General features: G+C 42.7%; 2 protein-coding genes, 1 long non-coding RNA gene and 2 other non-coding genes across 9 annotated transcripts; 1 reads left to right on the forward strand and 4 right to left on the reverse strand.

Annotated features, from left to right (window-relative positions):
- Window positions 1–1,156: 1,156 nt before the first annotated feature.
- Window positions 1,157–8,684, reverse strand: LOC111954507 (HAUS augmin-like complex subunit 6). The gene is made up of 16 exons (XM_023974294.2): window positions 8,258–8,684; window positions 7,959–8,054; window positions 7,792–7,870; window positions 7,544–7,676; window positions 5,936–6,080; window positions 5,533–5,595; window positions 5,334–5,388; window positions 5,051–5,224; window positions 4,567–4,766; window positions 4,218–4,347; window positions 3,998–4,100; window positions 3,825–3,903; window positions 3,405–3,537; window positions 3,119–3,205; window positions 2,271–2,403; window positions 1,157–2,167 (listed from the first exon to the last, which is right to left on the reverse strand). The coding sequence occupies exons 1-16, from the start codon at window positions 8,383–8,385 to the stop codon at window positions 1,401–1,403; spliced, it is 2,505 nt and encodes an 834-aa protein (XP_023830062.1). The 5' UTR covers window positions 8,386–8,684; the 3' UTR covers window positions 1,157–1,400.
- LOC111956446 (small Cajal body-specific RNA 8) lies at window positions 2,962–3,092 on the reverse strand. Its single transcript, XR_002876274.1, has one exon. It is a non-coding gene; the product is annotated as a small Cajal body-specific RNA 8 (non-coding RNA).
- LOC111956439 (small Cajal body-specific RNA 8) lies at window positions 3,625–3,755 on the reverse strand. The gene has a single exon (XR_002876273.1). It is a non-coding gene; the product is annotated as a small Cajal body-specific RNA 8 (non-coding RNA).
- LOC111954546 (tripartite motif-containing protein 16-like) lies at window positions 6,019–12,054 on the forward strand. 5 transcript variants are annotated; one of them, XM_023974362.2, is made up of 7 exons: window positions 6,019–6,108; window positions 8,959–9,588; window positions 9,734–9,829; window positions 10,038–10,328; window positions 10,510–10,669; window positions 10,791–10,850; window positions 10,965–12,054. In XM_023974362.2, exons 2-7 carry the CDS (start codon window positions 8,998–9,000, stop codon window positions 11,492–11,494), a joined length of 1,728 nt encoding a protein of 575 aa, XP_023830130.1. In that variant the 5' UTR covers window positions 6,019–6,108; window positions 8,959–8,997; the 3' UTR covers window positions 11,495–12,054. The 5 variants fall into 5 exon arrangements, with proteins under 5 accessions (XP_023830130.1, XP_023830147.1, XP_023830157.1 ...); XM_023974371.2 differs by lacking the exon at window positions 6,019–6,108 and adding an exon at window positions 8,754–8,843; XM_023974379.2 differs by lacking the exon at window positions 6,019–6,108 and having other exon boundaries at window positions 8,734–9,588; window positions 10,519–10,669.
- A 240-nt stretch (window positions 12,055–12,294) lies between these two features.
- On the reverse strand, window positions 12,295–17,974 carry LOC111954670 (uncharacterized). Its single transcript, XR_002876014.2, has 6 exons — window positions 17,609–17,974; window positions 14,962–15,005; window positions 14,774–14,813; window positions 14,486–14,573; window positions 13,888–14,387; window positions 12,295–13,597 (listed from the first exon to the last, which is right to left on the reverse strand). It is a non-coding gene; the product is annotated as an uncharacterized lncRNA (long non-coding RNA).
- Between the last annotated feature and the right edge of the window lie 1,938 nt (window positions 17,975–19,912).

Here is a 19,912-nt window from a genome sequence, read left to right on the forward strand (position 1 = left end):
TAAGCAAAGCAGACTGCACAATTTTCTTGTGTTCTTAAATTTACAGATAGTCAGGGGCACACACCAACATAATTTATAAACAAAGCATGTGTGTTAGGTAGGTCCACCAGATCAGAGTTAGTAGGGATGACCAAGGATGTTCTTTTGTGAATTGGACCATTTTCCTGTCCTGCTAAGCATTCAAAATGTAACACGTACCTTTGGGTGTCAGGGACAATGTATGGAGTWAAAAGTACATTTCTTTAGGAATGTAGTAACGTAAAAGTAGTCMAAAATAAAAATTCAGARGTACAGATATCCCTCAAAAAACAACTTGTTGTACTTAACACTATGCTCACTGGCATACTGAAGAAGTGTGCTCTTCAATGACTAATCCTGGTTTCAACTGTACCAGGCAGACAGCGTGTATGACCTGTGGGCGAGCGGTTTGCTGATGGCAACTTTGTGAACAGAGTGCCCCAAGATGGGCAGGTATAAACTACATACAACAAACACAATTGCATTTTATCGATGGGAATTTGAACGCAGAAATACCTTGACAAGATCCTGAAGGCCATTGTCGTGCCATTCATCTGCCGCCATCACCTCATGTTTCAGCATGATAATGCACTGCGCCATGTCGCAAGGATCTGTACACAATTCCTAGAAGCTGAAAAATGTCCCAGTTCTTCCATGGCCTGCACACTCACCAGACATGTCACCCATTGAGCATGTTTGGGATGCTCTGGATCGACGTGTATGACAGCATGTTCCAGTTCACTCCAATATCCAGCAACTTCGCACAGCCATTGAAGACGAGTGGGACAACATTCCACATTCAACAGCCTGATCAACTATGTGAAGGAGATGTGTCGTGCTACATGAGGCAAATGGTGGTCACACCAGACACTAATTGGTTCTGATCCACATTGTTTTTTTCTTATTGTATCTGACCAACTGATGCATGTCTGTATCCCAGTTATGTGAAATCCATAGATTTGGGCTTAAGGAAATCAGTCAATTGAAAAAAAATGCRTTATGAACTTTAACTCAGTAAAATCTTTGAAATTGTTGCATCAGTGTAGTTTAAATGATTGAACCCCCAATAACGCCATGCAAGTGTAAACAAGGCCTTTACAAGCCCAGGAACTGAATCCCAAAAAATATTTAAACCTGATTGACATTGGTAAGAATTTAATTTATTTAACAATATACAATTCATGTTTGTTTATTCTCACCCATCATRTSWYWTWKASAYWWWAAAATATTTAACTTGTTTCTATAGGAAAAACAGACCATGTTAGATTGGCACAGATATGTACAAATATTTTAATTGCATGTGCATTGAAATTAGTTAGCCTTAATTGTGAAAAAGTAAGAAACTAGAAGACTGCTCAGAAAATATATAAAATGTGGTGACACTACAGGTCATCTATGGGGGAGAATGTGAACAATTGCGGGAGGTTATACTGCCCTGTTCTTGGCGGTGAGGGGCTCTCTAGAGTGTCCAGATCCAGGGAAAAGACCTTGTCTGTCACTTCCACTGTGGCTGCAGTCTCCAGTGTTGCTGCCATCAGCCAGTCGCTGGTGTCCAGGCTCCTCTTGTCATGCTGTGAGGGAGAGGGCTCTGGTGCCCCCTGGCGGTGGTCCATGAAGGAGGCCTCTCCAAAAGCCTGCTGGATGTTGTCCAAACGCCTGCGTGCGTCCAGCAGGGCTGGCTCAGTCTCTGTGGTGAGGAGATATGGGATGTGGGGGAGGAGCAGCTCTTCCTCCTCGGTGTTGGATATGTCCCTGGAGTTAATGGAGGTCAGGAGGCTGCTGTCGTTGCCCGGCAGCTCAGGAAGTGTCTCCTGATCTATACTGAACTGCTCGGGGAACACCTCTTGGTTGATGCTGAACTGGACCACGTCACTGTTGCTCAGGCTATTGAGGGCCTCCATGTTGGAGGAGTCCCAGGACAGGGTGGACATGAGGGAAGCCTGCTGGGGGGCTGCAGTACTGCACACGTTGGTGGGATCCAGGCTTGTGTTCAGGGCGGTGAAGTCGTGGCCAAGGGAGGCCTCATGTACCTCGCTGAGGGGCATGAAGCACCCGAGAATGTTATCGCAGTCAAACGTAGCAGACAGGCAGGCCTTTTGAGCCTCCCCCTCCTCCACTGCCCTTCGCCAGGAACTCTTCACATCCAAAACTGRGGGGGGGGGGGGGGGGGGGGRGRAGAAAAAATTGCTCCTCTGGCCAACAAAAKGCAAAATTGCCCTTCAAATTACATMAAATAAAGGTCCAATACTCACTCAAACTCTCTGGGGTGCGTGGAATCTGCTTCCTGGTGGAGAAAGGGTCTTCGCCAAGAGTATGGAGTAGGTCTCCCTGCTCAAGTCCTCGTAAACTTATGTTGCCAGGGCCGGTGGTCACAGCCTCCGCAAACTAAAAACGCACACAAACAGTAAGGAATTGAAAATGCTCCATGCATGCATGGCATGTTAAGCAACATGGTACAGACAATACCAGTCATACGCAGATCAGAGGTTAGAACAGAAATGTTCCACTCGTGCCGAGCAGAACCCCTATTTATTTAGTTCCGTTCCAGTGTTCCGACCAGCATTATACAGTTCTGAACCAGTTCAAACCCCMAAAAAGTAATGCTTCAAATAGTTATTTTTTACCATTTAAAATTAGCAGTTTTTAAATTTAGCCAAATCATTAACTCCACCAATTAGCGTGGACAGAGCAGCTTGCTATGGAACATGTAAGCTAGTTGTTTATATGCTTGATGGACAGTTAAGTGCAGGCGCGTGATGTGACAGATTTGACGGGTGTGGATAGAGTGAAAGMGGGGTGAACATTGAGGGGSCTTGGCTTGAAGCRCTGAGCATCATGACATGTGAATTGGAATGGTTTAGGCCATTATTAGCATCCTAACTTCACTGAATTATATATTCTCCTCTGTTCCYAGAACCAGTTCCAACCCCTGATGCAGGTATGGATTGTCTGCTCCGTATCTGTCCGTTGCGATTTCACTCATCTCGCCCCGGTCATCAGAGAGCAGGTATGCTATAGGGAGAGCTAGCGRCGGTCAGAGCACAGCTCAGGACTGACCAGATATCTGCCTCCCATCAACCCCCCTATATGGAAACTGTACCCGATTTGCTAAGTTGTCAAACTCAGAGTCAAGGATCTGAGCCTTTTTCTTCACCGCAAACACACGAGGAGTCTTCCTTACACTGGCCTATAAGGAAACAGAATGGTCACATAGGTGATTAAACATGTGCATAAATTAGGGACATATTTTGGTATTCAGGGGTGAATAAAAGGCCAAAACCCTTTAAATATAAAAAAGATTTATAACATTGAATTAGCTAAAACAAAGCCTTAAAATATATATATWTTTTTAAAGCCAATTAGGATGCTTGTTGCACATCACCTACCGGCAGGTGGCTTGGTGAGGGAGCTTTGGCAGGGACAGCCAGAGGAGATTCACAAAGTGCAGGGAGGGGAGTCAGTGGGAAAATGTCCACACTAGRAAGAGATGCAATCATCTCAACAGCTGGAGGGCAGAGGCTGTTAAAAAAAGAGACCTGTTATAAAGACATTCTGTGGATCAAATGATGTTGGAGATATGGTTAGAAAAAAACAAGACTGGATAACGGTTGTCTGCTCCGTATCTGTCCGTTGCGATTTCGTTCAACTCGCCCCGGTCATCAGAGAGCAGGTATGCTATAGGGAGGGCTTGTGACGGACAGAACACAGCTCAGGACTGACCAGGTATCTGCCTCCCAACAACGGAGTATTCAGAATATTAGTTGCCCATTAGCAATGAATGCAAGGCAAGCAGAGTTTTAATATACCTTTTGAGGGTATAATCCACTGTGGTAACGGTCTCCATTGGAACAGAGTCAGTCGCCACAGGCTTCTCCTCAGGAAATTCTAAGTTATGAAATCACCACAAGGTACCAATTGTTAAAATATTCAGTTAAACAATAAAAGCAACYTAGAAGTGGAAATGTTTTGTTTTACTCACTGGGTAGCTTGGCCGAATACTGAGAGAAGATGCTGGATTTGAAGCTGGCGTCGGTGGCYGGCTCAAAGGACAGAGGAGCCATGGGGAACAGAAAATCCAGGGCCTAAAGGGATAGAGAGTACAGCCCAGTCAGATTTGAATAGCCCTGGCCTAGGGAGTAGGGGCTGTTGCTGGACAAAGCCATTTAATACATCCATGTCAAACTAGAAAAGGCACTTACAGGATCCTCGTTGAGGAACGAGGTCAGYGGCGTGCGTTTCAAACAGTCCGCCCACTTCCGGTCCCACTCCGCCTCCAACTTTCTGATGAGGCTCTTCACCTCGGGAATTTCTTCCTTTGAAATCCTCTTCCTGGTAAGAGAAAGACAGTGATGCCAGAGAGAACAGAGCTTGACAGTTTAAAATAGCTATTAATACTGTCCAAGACTGATTTAAATTGCTGCTGTCTTGTGTTAAAGGACAACGAATTACAAACATGTTAAATGCTGCTACGCAATTCAAACAGTATTACATAAACTGGGTAGCAGTTCCCCAACAAGCAAGCCTCTGCGATAGCAGTTTGTAGCCCACCTCATGACTCGGAGATCCTCAATGGCGCGGGCCATCTGTAGGTTCCTCTCCTGCAGGTGCAAGGGGTGGAGCTGGGCGATGGGGGTGTGTCCTGCCACCCGGGTCCTTTCCTCCCCTAGGAGGACCAGAGCCTGGTGGAGCAGCTCCAGCATACGGAGGATGTTCAGCTGGCCTGCCTCGTAAACACCGCCSACACTCGACTGGCGAACACACAGAACTTACTTAGTGATAAACACTAGAGCAGTACCCACAGCACTCAGAAAGTTTCACTTATTTGTAGGATTTCCAGTACTAGCATACCTGATTCAATCAGTTAACTAATCACCATTCATTCGTTTTATCGGTTGTGCTAGCTCTGGAACATATCAAACATGTGGAACAGCTGGGGTTACTTGAGGTTTGGGAAACATTGCGCTGACATATGGACTAGATTCCAAATGCACCATCACCCGCTAAGCTAAAAAGGCATTTTTGCACATCTCACCAAGTGGGATAACTGCTCTATCCGCTCTAGCAGAACCCGGGGGATTTTGAGGGCAAGGTCCGTCCCGTCCAGGGTGTACTGGTCCACATCTCCCCTGATGACACGCTCTACCACCCGCCGCGCCTCCTCCAGGGTGGACAGCACTCCGTCCATGGACGACCACAAGGAGCGAACCTGAGGTGTGTTCAGAGGTGAAACGGTCAGACTATTGCAGATAGAAATKTTATGAATGTCCATTTCTAGTCATGTTATACAAACTATAAGTCAATTATAAAATGAAAACCTTCTGAATCTTGTCAGCTTGAGGGGTTCCCTCCTGTTCAACTTTCTTGTGACGCCTGGGCAGGGGAAATACATTTATTTTACCAGCTGCCATTGATTATTAGCACTTGGTGTGTAATGTTTGATACAAAAAAGTTTTACATCTCAACTACAGCCCCCCAAAAATACTTCAAAAAGGGTAGATGGAGACTCATACATACTTGTGCAAATCATCATACTTTGCGTCTTCAGCCCTCCAATCTCTCAAAGACTTCACTCTTGATCTACAAGAGAGAACAGATGTAGAATGGCAAAACAAGGCACATTTGAAAAGAAACAACAGTTGACTGGCAAAGGCAAGACATTCACCTCCGGGCATACAAACTCCAAACCTCTGTGACCACCTGGTTTTAAGAGGGTGGCTTAATGATTACCTGCTCATCATTTGCACCTGTGCTAATTAGCCAGAATCACGATACACCTAACCAATGACATTTTTTTTTATCCAACCGAATTGGTCTCAACATAAATGACACTTTTCTAGCCATTGTAAACATCCAGAAAACATCAGTGTATCTACAAACACATCCAATGCCTGTGGTTTGTGTAGTTGCCATGACTTACTGGGCCTGTCTCTGGTACTCCTGCAGCATCCGGTCCTGTTCCACAGCTCCTCTCAGGAATCTGGTCTTGATCAGCTGAAACCGCTTCAGCGCCATTTCCACAGAAGAGGCAGGGGCTGCCGCTGCCTCTGGGACCCACGTGCCATCTAACACACATTGGCTGCGTTCACACAGGTAGCCCAATTCTGATATATTCTTTCACTAAATCGGTCTTTGACCAATCACAGACCTTTTCACATGAGTTTTTTTTTATTTTACAGAGCTCATCTGATATCAGAATTGGGCTGACTGAACATACCCACTAGCTAGGTTTCCATCCAATTGTTGACAAAGTGATTATTGTAAAATATGCCAATTTTCCCACAAGAGATGKTTCCATCAAAAGTACTTCTTGCGGATAAATTGTTTTATTTAAAGTCTGTGCGTGATGACGTAGTGCACATAAAATAACTTAGCAGTTAAATCCCCATGTACCAAAAAAAAGATTTTTTAAAATTGGTTTGCTTCACATTTGCTTCACACTTCACAGTAGAGATGGGTTTGTCACACAAAAGTGCGTTATATAGTGAATATGCCCACTGTTAATGGCACGTGCGCTCTAACCAATAGCTTGCAGATACAATGCGGGTATAGTCTACATGAGACTATTATGGACAAAAAGCAAGATTATGTAATTTGTCAAACAGCAGCCAAGCATCGATCATCATGTCACCAGAATAAGACCCTGGATATTTATTGGAAAGCAGCATCACGCTCATCACATTGCACTTTCACCACCCTGTGAAGCTCATGATTTATTTCATCTGTAGCCTAATAAACTGCATGTCTTCGAGTCGTAGTGGGAGGACCACACAGCATGTCATCGCGTGACTCCAAGTTTCCCTCAATATAATGGTTATTATACCAATATTTGTGCATAAAAGCATTTCCACCGCCATTTCTCACATAATCTTATAGACACAAACACCCCACCTTCTCTAGCATATTTTGTTTTGTCGACATTTGGAAAGTTACCCAACAAATGAGCTGTTTCCATCAGGCCTGTCGTGACATGTACTTTATGTGCATAGAAAGGTTAGATGGGACCTGGTTATTGACAAACAGTTGCAATTCACAGGGAGATGAAAAGCCAATTCWGCCTTTTTATTTTACCTTTATTTAACTAGGCAAGTCAGTTAAGAACAAATTCTTAATTTGGTAACTGCCTTGTTCAGGGGCAGAAGGACAGATTTTTTAATCTTGTCAGCTCGGGGATTCGATCTTGCAACCTTTCGGTTACTGACCCAAAGCTCTAACCACTAGGCTACCTGCGTTTAGACAGGCAGCCCAATTCTGCCATTTTTTTCACTAATTGGTCTTTCGACCAATCAGATTAGCTCTGAAAAAKATCAAAATCTGCTTGTGTGAAAGCAGCATAAGAAGTCCAAACCTTGGGCTAGTCATAGTGTAAATTTGATAGCCCCATAATGACAAAGCAAAAACAGGTTATTGTGTGTAGCTTGAGGGGGAAAAACAATTTAATCCATTTTAGAATAAGGCTGTAACATAACAAAATGTGGAAAAGTCAAGGTCTGAMTACTTTCTGAATGCACTGTATAGGTCTTACTACCTGTTGAAAATGTCTTCATCTCATGCAACATGACATGATTGGCTAGATGGAGCATAAGGTTGACGAACTTGGGTCCACCAGGTGAGAGGAATAGTGACGCAACCACTTTGGGAACTGTGCTCCCCTGCTCATCCTGAAAGCACAGATCAAGTTCAAACACTTTAGACCTGTTGACCAGACAGTATGCGTCTGCTGCAACAAGTAGGTCAAATCGTGTACATCTGAAAGAAGACATGTCAAATCCTTACCATTAGATCTCGCAGCCAAGCACAGGTCACCTTACGGAATTCGGCATCTGCTTTGTGGTCCAACACTGGCCAGCAATGCCTGCATACAAGACCCAGCATTTTACATGATTGCAAAAAATGACAAATGTGTTTAGAGAAACAAGCCGGGAATGGGACCATCATCATACCTGTATGCATCGTGGAAGCGTGCAGGGTTGAGTTTTTCTAACAGGAAATGGGTAACTATGTAGAATGCGTCCTTGTTTGGTTTGTCAAACATATTGCTGTTGGTGAAAAACTGGTGTCAAAACAGGCTTTTGACTGACCTGAGAGAATGGAGTCGTTCTACCTCTGCCTATTATTTTATTTTCATTGTCATGACATCGCCAGTTTGTCTCACTGGATTGAAACAGGGTTGCAAAACTGATGTTGATACTGTCAACGCTAACTGTTAACGTTAGCTGTTACCACAACAATCAATACTTACGGTCCAAGAATCATGTGTTTGACATTGGCTTTGCTGGCTCCTGATGATGCTGCGACTTCGGGTTGAAATCCAAGACCCACAAGAGACCACCACAGATATTTGCCGTTCGTTCTCTGAAGAGTCGACATTCTTCCAGCAAGCTGACAACTTTTAGATCTCAAAACTATCTAACTGCTAGYTAGCAGAAGACTGAAACATACGATGCAACTAAATTAACGGTAGCTAACTAAATTGTCTAGCTACTTAACGTTAGTTGGGCAGAAAGCGAACATAGCTAGCGATAGTAACTAACGTTACCGTCGTCGAATTTCAACAAATGATACAAATACAATTGCCGTAAAAATTAAAGCATGTACACCATACATATGTAGTTACTCGACATTACGCATGCCAACTTCGATGAATGTCTTCTTCAAACCGCCAAATATTTAAAGAAGAAAAGAATTAGCCGGATGCTGATATGCATACTTCCTGTGTTGCGCATAATTTTGTCCCCTGCAGATCTCGGATTGATCMTTCGCTGCTAGTCGATTCAACAATAATAACCACATTGAATTGTCATATCTTGAATTGATAATCACGACTGGTAAAATGTGTATTATTGAATTGGAATTRGGCTAGTTCAACTGGGGGACTGGGATATATTTTAAACGTCTAGCTGTCTAGATTAATTCATTAATTCACGTTTTGTTTCTATGTAGCATTGCTACCGGGGTGTGTCTTTGTGAGTGATCGGTGAAATGGCTGAGCAGGGAGTTCTCCTGGACCAGGGCCAGTTCTGCTGCTCTATCTGCCTGGATTTACTGAAAGAGCCGGTCACTATCAACTGTGGACACAGTTACTGTAGCAACTGTATTGAGGACTCCTGGGATAAGGATGACCCAACGGGTGTCTACAGCTGTCCCCAGTGTAGACAGACCTTCTCTCCAAGGCCTGCTCTGATGAAGAATAGCCTGCTAGCCATGGTGGTCGGGAACATGAAGAAGACAGGGCTCCAGGCTACTTCTCCTGCTCTGTGCTTTGCTGGACCTGGAGATGTGGAATGTGATTTCTGCAATGGGAGAAAGCAGAAAGCTCTCAAGTCATGTCTGGTGTGTCTAGCCTCTTACTGCGAGACTCATCTCCAGCCTCACTATAATGTAGCTCCATTGATGAAGCACAAGCTGGTCAAAGCCACCACACAATTACAGGACAATATCTGCTCTCATCATGACAAACTGATGGAGATTTTCTGCCGGACCGATCAGCAGTGTATCTGTTATCTGTGTACCATGGATGAACATAAAGGCCATGATACAGTCTCAATCACTGCAGAAAAGACTGAGAAACAGGTGAGAATCAGAGCTAATCTTAAGTTATTGTGATCAAAACAACATAGCAAAAAAACATCACATGTAGATAGGCATATGAGACAGATTTGCATTGTCAAATCGCATCACTGCCATGTAGCTCAATAAAGTGTTTTTTTGTCCACAGAAGCAGATAGGGACGAGTCAGCAGAAGGTCAACCAGAGAGTCCAGGAGAGGGAGAAAGAGTTGAAGGAACTGCAACAGGCTGTGGAGTCTCTCAGCGTGAGTATTGACCAGAGGAGATTAACCATGTCATCTTTGTTGCAGTCGTGTTGGGCAGATCATATGATCCCAAACCGCCTGGAGAAGCGGTTGATATCTCAGGAACCACAACRATATGATATAGCAATCTTCTGAGGCTCCAAGTCAGAGAAAGAGAATAGAGTTTTTAACATAAAGCCATCTCTTGTCTACATTTGTGTTTTAACAGCGCTCTGCACAGGCAGCAGTGGAAGAAAGTGAGAGGATCTTTACAGAGTTGATTGACTCCATTGAGMGAAGGCGCTCGGAGATGAAGGAGCTGATCGTAGCCCAGGAGAATTCAGCTGTGAGTCAAGCTGAAGCTCTCATGGAGCGTTTGGAGCAGGAGATCACTGAGCTGAAGAGGAGAGAGATTGAGCTGGAGAAGCTGACACACACAGAGGATCACATCCATTTCCTGGAGGTAGCTTCACTGAGTGACCATCCGTCTGTTATTGCAAAAGGAACTCGTTATTCTGGGGTGGGTTTACCAAAGCCTTTGTAGCTAGCTAAAGTAGTGAGTAGTATGTTATTTATATAGCTAGCGGACTTAGACTTATGTCTCTCGTAGAGTAGCAAAGTGCTTCATTTTAGGAATTTGTTAGTTCACACACAGAAGATTGACTGTCAAACATCCATACAAATAAATTCTCTCTCTGCAGAGTTATCAGTCTCTCGCCAGTCCCAGTGTATTTTCAGACTTGCCCACCATCGATGTCCGTCCTCTTCAGTACTTTGAGGATGTGAGTGAGGCTGTGTCTAACCTGAGAGAGAAACTGGAGGGCATCTTGAAGAGAGAATGGTGCAGAATCTCCACCAGAGGTAGGTTAGAAAGTACCATCTGTTCCATCTGCATACTTTGATGACATTGAAGTTCTAGCCTACACTGCATTATATTGTCTAATCATAACACTCTTTCACTGTGTGTGAATGTGCGTTTCAGTGAATCTAGTGGATGTTCTACACCCACCCGAGCCCAAGACCAGAGCCGACTTCTTACAATGTGAGTCCAATTGCTAACAGTTGTCTTTTCAATGATACTCACCACAAACCCTGAGATGCAAGTAAAGAGGAGGACTCATATCATATMTTTYTTTCTTAATTTCTCTTCCCTCAGATTCATGTCGGCTCACCCTGGACCCAAACACGTTATACAGACAACTCTTTCTGTCTGAGCGGAACAGAAAGGTGAAACTGAAGCGCAAAGGCTACTCCTACCCCAGTCGTCCAGACAGATTCACTCAATTGTGTCAGGTGCTGTGCAGGGAAGGTCTGTCTGGGCGCTGTTACTGGGAGGTGGAGTGGAGTGGGTGGAAGATTTATGCAGGCGTTTCGTATAAAGACATCAGCCGATCTGGGCCTGCGGATGATTGTCAATTTGGACACAATGACAAGTCCTGGAGTTTAGAGTGCTGTAGTAATGGTTACTTTTTCCGACATAATAATGTAAAGACTGAAGTGGCACGCCCTCAGTCCTCSAGAGTAGGAGTGTACCTGGATCACCAGGCGGGCACTCTGTCCTTCTACAGTGTMTCTGACACAATGACCCTCCTCCACAGTGTCCAGACCAGATTCACGCAGCCCCTCTATCCTGGGTTCTGGCTTCATTGCTTTAAGACCACAGCTGAGTTATGTGAGTTAGACTAGAGACCTATGTCAGTGATGCTTTATCCTACTATTCTGTGAGTTGTTTATCAGATATAAAACTTTCCTTCTATGAATCTCAGAGGATTGACTCTCTGACAGCTCTCTGTAGTCTAGATAGAATTTGAGGTTATTTTCCCCAAATTGTAGGATGTTTAAAATCAAGTAGTCGAGTTAATCTAATGTCTGTGTTAGTCAGACAATCCATATCACTAGTGAGATTTTACTTCTGACAGTATGTATTAGGGCAGTTAATACATTGTTTTCAGAATGATCTCTGAACTTGACATGTCTGTGTGTTATTGCGTATTCTATGTCAGCAATTTTTATGTAGGCTACTGTGCATATATTGCAGTCAGCGTTTTTTTTTTTGTTGATGGTATATTCAATTTGTATTTGTCCTAGAACTCATGTTGCATCATGTTACAGGTCCCCTCGAGGTCCATATTATACCAATAGTTTTTCAATCAACTGAAGTAAGTAGTTTACTGAGCCCTTATTAACTCAATATTGACAATGCTGAAGCAAATGCAAACTGATAAATAAACGGTGTATTTGTTGAACATCTGATTAGTGTATTACTTCTTAAACCTTCAGAGCCTCCTAATGCTCTCGTGACAATCGGTCGTTGGTGTCATATTTACATTTGAGTCATTWAGCAGATTATATTAYTGTTATGAGAATTTTGTTATCAATGTTCATAAACTTCAATTAATCTACTCCGTCTGCAACCCAGAGTTTGTAAGATTCTGGTTTAAATGAAACAGACAGATTTCTCAGCTTACAATAGTCAAAATGTTTATTCACGAGGACGTCCTAACATCAAAAATGCAAACCCAGTCTTTATAACACACACAAACAAGTTCAAATCTTAAGCTAYGCCTTGCTTAGACAGTCTGTGTTTTTCCACTACACAGATACATTGTTTAATCTGCAACATGTTTCATAATTTTCTGCAAGCCTAACAGTTTCTCCCCTCCACGGGTGGAGACAGAATGTCCTGTAAGGAACACAGTRKTMCARCTTGTCTGTCRATAGCTCCTCTTATCATTTGTTTCMYACTTGCACCCTGCTTACATACTAAAMAGGAACAAAAGGTCCTTGTTCTAATTCTGACTAAAATGACACACATCATCAGATTATAGTTTTATGATTCTAATCAATTTCATACAATTATATGGTTTCAGAGTGGAATTATTTAATCATCTTTCAACATATAAAATATTTTATCAATTATCCAGAGCGATTTACAGTAGTTTGCCTTGTTTCACAGCCTGAGGAGAACTGGAACCACTCTGGGCCTGCTCCTCAGAAAGGAATCCATCATTTCAGAGGCTTCAGAACCTACATTAATTGTAGTTGTTAAATGGTCTTCTGACATAGCTGGCAGATTCCTTTCACTGGCCAGATTACTTGAAAGCTCAGGTGTGCAAGCAKACGTTTGTGCAGATMGACTTCGCTAAAAACTTTAGTAGCTTCTGACTTCAATTCAYCACTGGATAATTTATCAATGGTTGTCATTACAGGAGATCCAAACATTTTCTCAGAAGGTGAAAGTATGAGGATGTTTTGACTCACCAAGCTGCCAGGGGATACAGTCTCTTTCAGATATTCTTTCTCTGCTAGGGAGTCTTCCAGAAGACCACCAACACTATCCCTTGAAGCGGGAAAAAAATATGGACTTTGTGCGATTTCTCGAAGCGCATCCWTTGTTCCTTACTCTCCTTCCTGGCATTCTCTGGAGTTGACCATAACAGCCATGACCTCTCCTGTCGACAGTGCAAAGGAAGCCTCAATGTCCACATTCYCCTTAGATGGATCGGTTTTGGCTTGAGGCGCAGMCTGTCCAGTGACTCCAAACCTCCACAGCTTGGCACAGATAGCAGACACCAGCTTCTGGGCGGCCTGCATGGTATATCGCCTGCCAGTGTCACACAACACCGGTCTTGATTTACCTGAGCTGGAACAGGAGATGATCAGTGAGATGTCAGAGTTCACCTGACTCAAGACATCTCTGGCAACAGATCTTTGATCCCAAAGAGGGCATTAAGAGGATCTGTCAGTCGAGCGTCTCCTCTATGTGCCCTCTGCAACGACGTCTGGGAACTTCAAAACAAACACAAGAATTGATCAATCTTGGCTAATGTTTACATATTGATCTCTACAAATAAATACTTTAAATTCACCTAAATCCCAAAAATTGTAATATTTAGTTCTCTAAAGATGTGGTGTCTGCCTTCTTACTTTACCATAAAAACAGTCGTTCTTTAAATTTTCATTCTTAGAACTGTCATATGCTGTGTAATGTGTGAAAAAGTTAGCCTGAGTTCAGTATGTATACGGTGCTAAGATCAGTCAGGTCAGGCACACAGTTGAAGTGTGGTTGGTGAACATACCTTGTGGAAGAACGTGGAGTGGGTGTGTGGGAGCTGTAAAATTGTCTGCCACTGCCACTCGTCCTCAATTCTCTGTTGTGGTAACTGTGTTCGCTGATCATTTCTTGACCCGTTGACTACACATGGCCTTTCCACTGCCAGGCCTCTTAGGTAGACCTTCATTAAATTTCACCACATGTTCCTGGATGCACGCACTCTGATCCAGTCAGCGAGGGAGAGGCGCTAGCTTCTTTAACGGCATCTAGCTCTAATATATGTGCAAGGGTCAGGGTGAGGATTTCTTCCGCTATATGGGAAACTGTTTTCGCTCTATTCCCGTAATATTTTGGTTTCAATACAAAAAAAGAGCATGATATTTATTTTTGAGAGGCTGTGGTGTCAAGTGCTTAGTTAGTCAATATGATAAACTTCATGTCGAACTTTCTATCAAATAATCACATCAAATGTTGACAGATAAACTTACAGGATTTCTCATGCCCTCCTGAATCACCTTCCACTGCCTGATAAAGACACAAGTTAACATGTTCAGTTGTTTTGTAGTGGTCCAGACAGGGTTGTTGTATAAAGAATGGACGCTATTGAAAGATTTTGAGCATACCTATCAGTGAGATTCCTCATGAAATTGATGAGGATTGGGAAGCAGACGTCCTCTCGGATAAAGTAGACTCTTCCGTAGTTCCTTCCTCCTGTAAGAGTTGAATTACTGCCACTCTGTTTTGGTATTTATCTGGATACTGAGCTCGGGGTGAACAGAATGCCACTGAGGGACCTAAAGGACATGAGCTGTTTTGTTTTTAAAAGAAKGAATCTGAACAACAAAGGGCACACTAACCAAACAGTGCATGTACTGGGAAAAGCAATAATTTAATATAGAAAAATCTCTAACCTGCTTYAGAAGTGTTCTTGGAACTTGATTTTCTCTTCATCTTCAAGGAAACAGATTTCAGGTCCCACATTAATTATTATCCTTAATGTGTTGCACCAAGTCAAGGCAGCCCATTATTTAGCCAATACATAGGCAGATAGTAATTAAAACCTAGCAAGGAACCCAAATGACCAGAGGACTAATCTTACCTTCCTCTCATTGTTCAGCTGAACTCTTCTTTCTTCACCTTCTCCTATACAGTGTTCATCAAAATGAAAGTAAGAGTTTTTTTTATATGTATGAAGCTGTCGAAAGACATAGGACTGCCTCTTTTTYGTCTGACATTGAATCAAGTTTGTAAAATGAAACAAGATAGCTTAAAACTGAGCAACAAAAAGAAATGACCAAAGGATCAATCCTACCTTGACAGACTTGTCCTTCTCCTTTAGTTGAGTATCTCTTCCTTCACCTCCTCCTTCATCCCTTTCTCCTGATGACTATCTTATAATTCATGTTATAAGCAACTTTTGTTGTTATAATCATCATAGCCTACAGTATATATACAGTGTTCATGAAAATTAAGCTTTACATTTTCTTCCTTCATATTTTAATCTGTAGACATTTTATAAACGTTTTGTTGAAAAGACTATAACACAAAGCTGCCAAAATAGACCTAGAGCGTTTTCATCTAACATTGGATCAAGTTTGTAAAAGGAAACTTAAAAGYGCAGAATTGTGTCCTAGTTATAGGCTATGCCCTCTAAACAGTCTGAACCGTGGACACAGAGGGTCTGTCTGAAATGCAGCCAAAGTAAGGATAAACAGGTGTTGACCTTTTTTACATCATAATGGTGTAGTTGTGACAACAGTGGCCCTGGACAGGAATTGAAGTCCATGCAACCATGTCCCATTAAAATAGCCTACTGTAGTCATAATAAGACTTGTGTTGTAGGCATAGACCCAATAACTGGTTCCACACAGTTAGGCCCATGTGACAATTTCCTTCATCACTTCCAACTTCAAGTCAACATATTCATAAAAGTTCAACTTGGTCATTGATTTAAAGAAATATTTCTGCTATCCCTCGCTCCCAATTTTGTATGTCTACACACAGGAGGTTGGTGGGACCTTAATTGGGGAGAACGGGCTCATGTTAATGACTGGAGCGKAATAAATGGAATGGTATCAAATACATCAAACGCATGGTTTCCATTCCATTTGCTCTGTTCCGGCCATTATTATGAGCTATTCTCCCCACAGCAGTCTCCTATGCTACGAACCATGTTCATACCKTATTTTGAAGACCTAGCAGTGACTTTGTCACAGGAGTAGGCTTAAAACTTTGATGGTGCTAATTAGTAGGCCTAAACAACAAGCAAATAGCCACGATAGGAGATTCAGCCCCATTCCAGTGGACAGCAACTGAATCGGAATCCCGCAATCTGACGTTCAGCACCACAGTGCAGTACCCAACACTCAGTTAAAGCAAAAAAGTGGGGCTGCAGTTAAGACAAACGTGTGTGTGTGGGGGGGGGACATGTGCAGCCCATAGCTCAAAATCTATGAGTTCTTATACTAGGGTTATATTTTTTTAATGTACAATAAATGATAATGTGGGTACTTAGCATAGGCTAGGCGATTCCATGGCAAGACTAGTCTACTAAAGGCACAGTTCAGTCATAGTCTAAGTAAACCAAATCGGTGTATATAGTTGTTTTCAGGGGTAGAAATTAGGTTCTCTGAGCAAAGTACAATAGGTGTCAACTATGATTTGCATTAGACAGAGAAATCAAAGTAGTTTGTGAAATKATGCTGCGTTCAAGACAACTGGGAACTTGGAACTCGGAAATCTCCGACATCCGACTTCAGTGCATTCAAGGGCTTGTATTCGGCGCATGTGACAAATACAATTTGATTTGATTTGACTGGAACTGGAACTCTGGAAAAAAACAAGGATTCAACTGGGCAAAATGTTTTTTGTATGGTCATCCATGTTGGAATTCCAAGTCGGAAACTCTGGGATCATCCTCTGGCGTCTAGACTTGACAGTTCATGCAGCTTTTGTTTTCTGATAATGGAGTTCTGATCATGGAATTCTGAACACGTCCTGCCTCTACATTTACATTGAAATGTGTCTACCATGTCCACATTGTGTCCGTTCCCGCACTATATTCAAATGCCAATATGGGTTCTAAAAACGGTGGAGTAGGTAAAATATGATAACACAACAACAACTGATGGCAGTAGCTAACTACTGTAGCTAAGTAGCCAGCTAACCTCTGTAGCTAGYTAGCAAGCAACGCTAAAGGGAATGCACATGAGCGAGCATAACTCTAGCCAAATAAAAAAAAGTTTTTCTAAATATTAGCTAGCTGGCTAGAATWTAAGAGGCTGGAAAACACATTCCCCACACGCTAGGAACGTATTTCCTCCAACTTTATAATGAAAAGTGCTGATGACGTCACCCACTGTATGCACTTTCGGTAGCCTGATTGCATCCAGACTGAGGAGAAATCCGCACACAGTGCATCCCTGACCACCACCTGAAGTGGTCAGACAGATCTGAACACAATCAGACCACAASGCAACTTTTTTTGCATCTAGATCTGTATTTTCAACGCAATCTTCCTATTCTGAGAGCAGAAGTCACATGTAAGTGTCAAGTGTAGACAAGACAGAGCTCTGAAATCACTGAAGTCACTATTTGACCTCATTCTTTTCTGAGTTTCCAGTTGTCTTGAAAGCATCATATCTCTAGACCTAGGCTATATAATTGTGATTCTCATAACTATTGCAATTTATTTTGTTTAATAGTCATATAGTTTCTGTTAATGAAATGTGTTGGAAGTCGCTTACCTTTTCTTCATYCATATTTGTGTTGAATTGCTCATGTGACTTTCCGTTGTCTGATGTAATCGATTATGATGGACAGTAGGACAAACTCCTCCTGGACATATTAAAATGTCATGTATGTTGTACATGACGTCATAGATGTGTGTGTGTGTGTGTGTGTGTTGATGAGGCCCAAAAATTGCTACCTAACATTTATAATAACGTTTTGCCTAAGCATCTATACGAATGGTGTGCTGGTATTTAAAAAAACAACAACATATGTTTAAATAATGCCAAACAAAATAATATCCAAATGACCTTACTTCAACCGATAAGGAAAAGCAAAACGCTAGAGAGGAAGTCACAAACTATTGAGACGTACCCCGTTTCCATAGGGTTATGCCTCTCCAGTGCTTTCCTTTAGTTTACGTGACACACCAGATAGGGGTTACATCACATTCATTCAGTGAGCTAAAGGCAAATGGAAAGCTCTGCTTCATACCACGTGACTTACATCACGTGGAAAAAATTTGCGTGGCGCGCAAAGCTGCTAGTATGAAAATCTTTCTGGTGGCAGAAAATAAGAATTAAGAAGAAATATCCGACATCCGAAGAATATAAAGCAGTTAGTTAGCTAAATGGTTGTAAGAAGCTAAGCCAAGTAAGTTAGTTCAGAAAATATTCAAACCCTATCTTATGGCGAAATATTGTTTACTAGCCAGGACAGCTTGCCGTGATGTTTTGTTGACAATCAATGCATAACATTTAAGACGTTAAAACCACGGTTTGCCGCAYCTGCTAGCTAGCTAATTGGAAAGTTCCCCAAGTGAGTGAGGAAATGGACCCTACATCAAGATTTTCAGGTTTGTTGAATTGTTGTTTTAATAATGATTTTCATTGTCTGTCACTTCGACAAGCCTAGTCCTGCCACTTCTTTGGTAAGTTGCCGAGGAAGTASAAATAGCTAGCTAGCTAAAGAGCGAATGTAAGGACTGACATTCCATGAGACTGACATTGTACTTTCAAACATATAACGACATTGTTTACAACTAATTTCATGACACACCAAAACAGTGGAGTGTACTGACAGGAACTGCCTAACTTCCACCTCTGATAACAGGTGCTGATCTCCCTCTATCCTCCCTACGTCTCCTGGTGTCACCACTACTCTGATGTCTGCTTCCATGTGGCAAGTGGCTCAGCAGCGTGACGATGCAGTATGGGAAGCTGGAGGAGTTTGTGACTCTGGTGACAGATGGTTCCGGAGCTGCTGACCTTCAGGCAGAGGGTCCAACTCATCCTGGGACTGAGAGCGAGGGTGAGATGGGTGGAAGTGTTTAGGGTTGAGAATGGTGTAGGGTCGGGGGTGAAATTCAGACTTTTGTTCGCCCCTAGCCCCTGGATCTCAGAGACAAGGGATTGGTGACCGAAGATCGCTCTCTTCACAATTTCCTGAACGCCTTGTATTCACTCCTTATCAGTTACATATTTGACTCCTCAGTTTGTCTCCTCAGTATATAAAATGCATACATCTCCTGTTTCAGCTGGTTCTTGAATTGTGTGGTGGTGTGTAGTCTAACCCAGCTGGGTACAAAACCATCCAGCCCCATCTAGACAGAATCCATTCATGCACAATGTGTGAGGGGGTACTTAACCTGCAATATGTGTAACACACACCAGTCTGTTAAAGGCAAGTCTGCTTTACCTAGTTGCAGATGTTTACAGTTGTTTTGTGTGTGATTGCATATTCAGAGCAAAGTCAAAGAAGTGGAGGTATCAACGGATAACTTTGTGGAGTTGGTCCAAACACTGCTAGAAGACCCAACGAAGAGGGAACMCATCAGGTGAGATAATATCTAATGTCTAGATCCTGTCACAAATCCCTGCTTCAAAGGACTAGAATGACCTWGAGGGGAATATTGAGTATGATTTGACTACTACATACATTATGCCTGKGTTTAAACTACATAATGACTCTATCTCTGTGTTGGAGGTGTTCGCTGTGCAGTACAGCTCTAGGTATGATACAGCGCTGCAGATACTGGTGTGGCGGTTMTTTGACAGACTGGAGGAGATGCTGCCAGTTCCCAGCTTTACACGGTACTGACGCCATCTCACAGGAGGTTGGTGGCACCATAATTGGGGAGGACAGGCTCGTGGTAATGGCTGGAGCMGAATAAGTGCAATGGTATCAAACGGGGTTTCCATGTGTTTGATGCTATTCCATTTACTCCGTTCCAGACATTATAAACCTTCCTCCCCTCAGCAACCTCCCTCCTATTAGATCATCTAAAACACGTCGACATTCATTTGTAAACTTGCTTGAAA

This window comes from Salvelinus sp. IW2-2015, linkage group LG3, assembly GCF_002910315.2.
Source record: "Salvelinus sp. IW2-2015 linkage group LG3, ASM291031v2, whole genome shotgun sequence".
NCBI classification, from domain to species: domain Eukaryota; kingdom Metazoa; phylum Chordata; class Actinopteri; order Salmoniformes; family Salmonidae; genus Salvelinus; species Salvelinus sp. IW2-2015.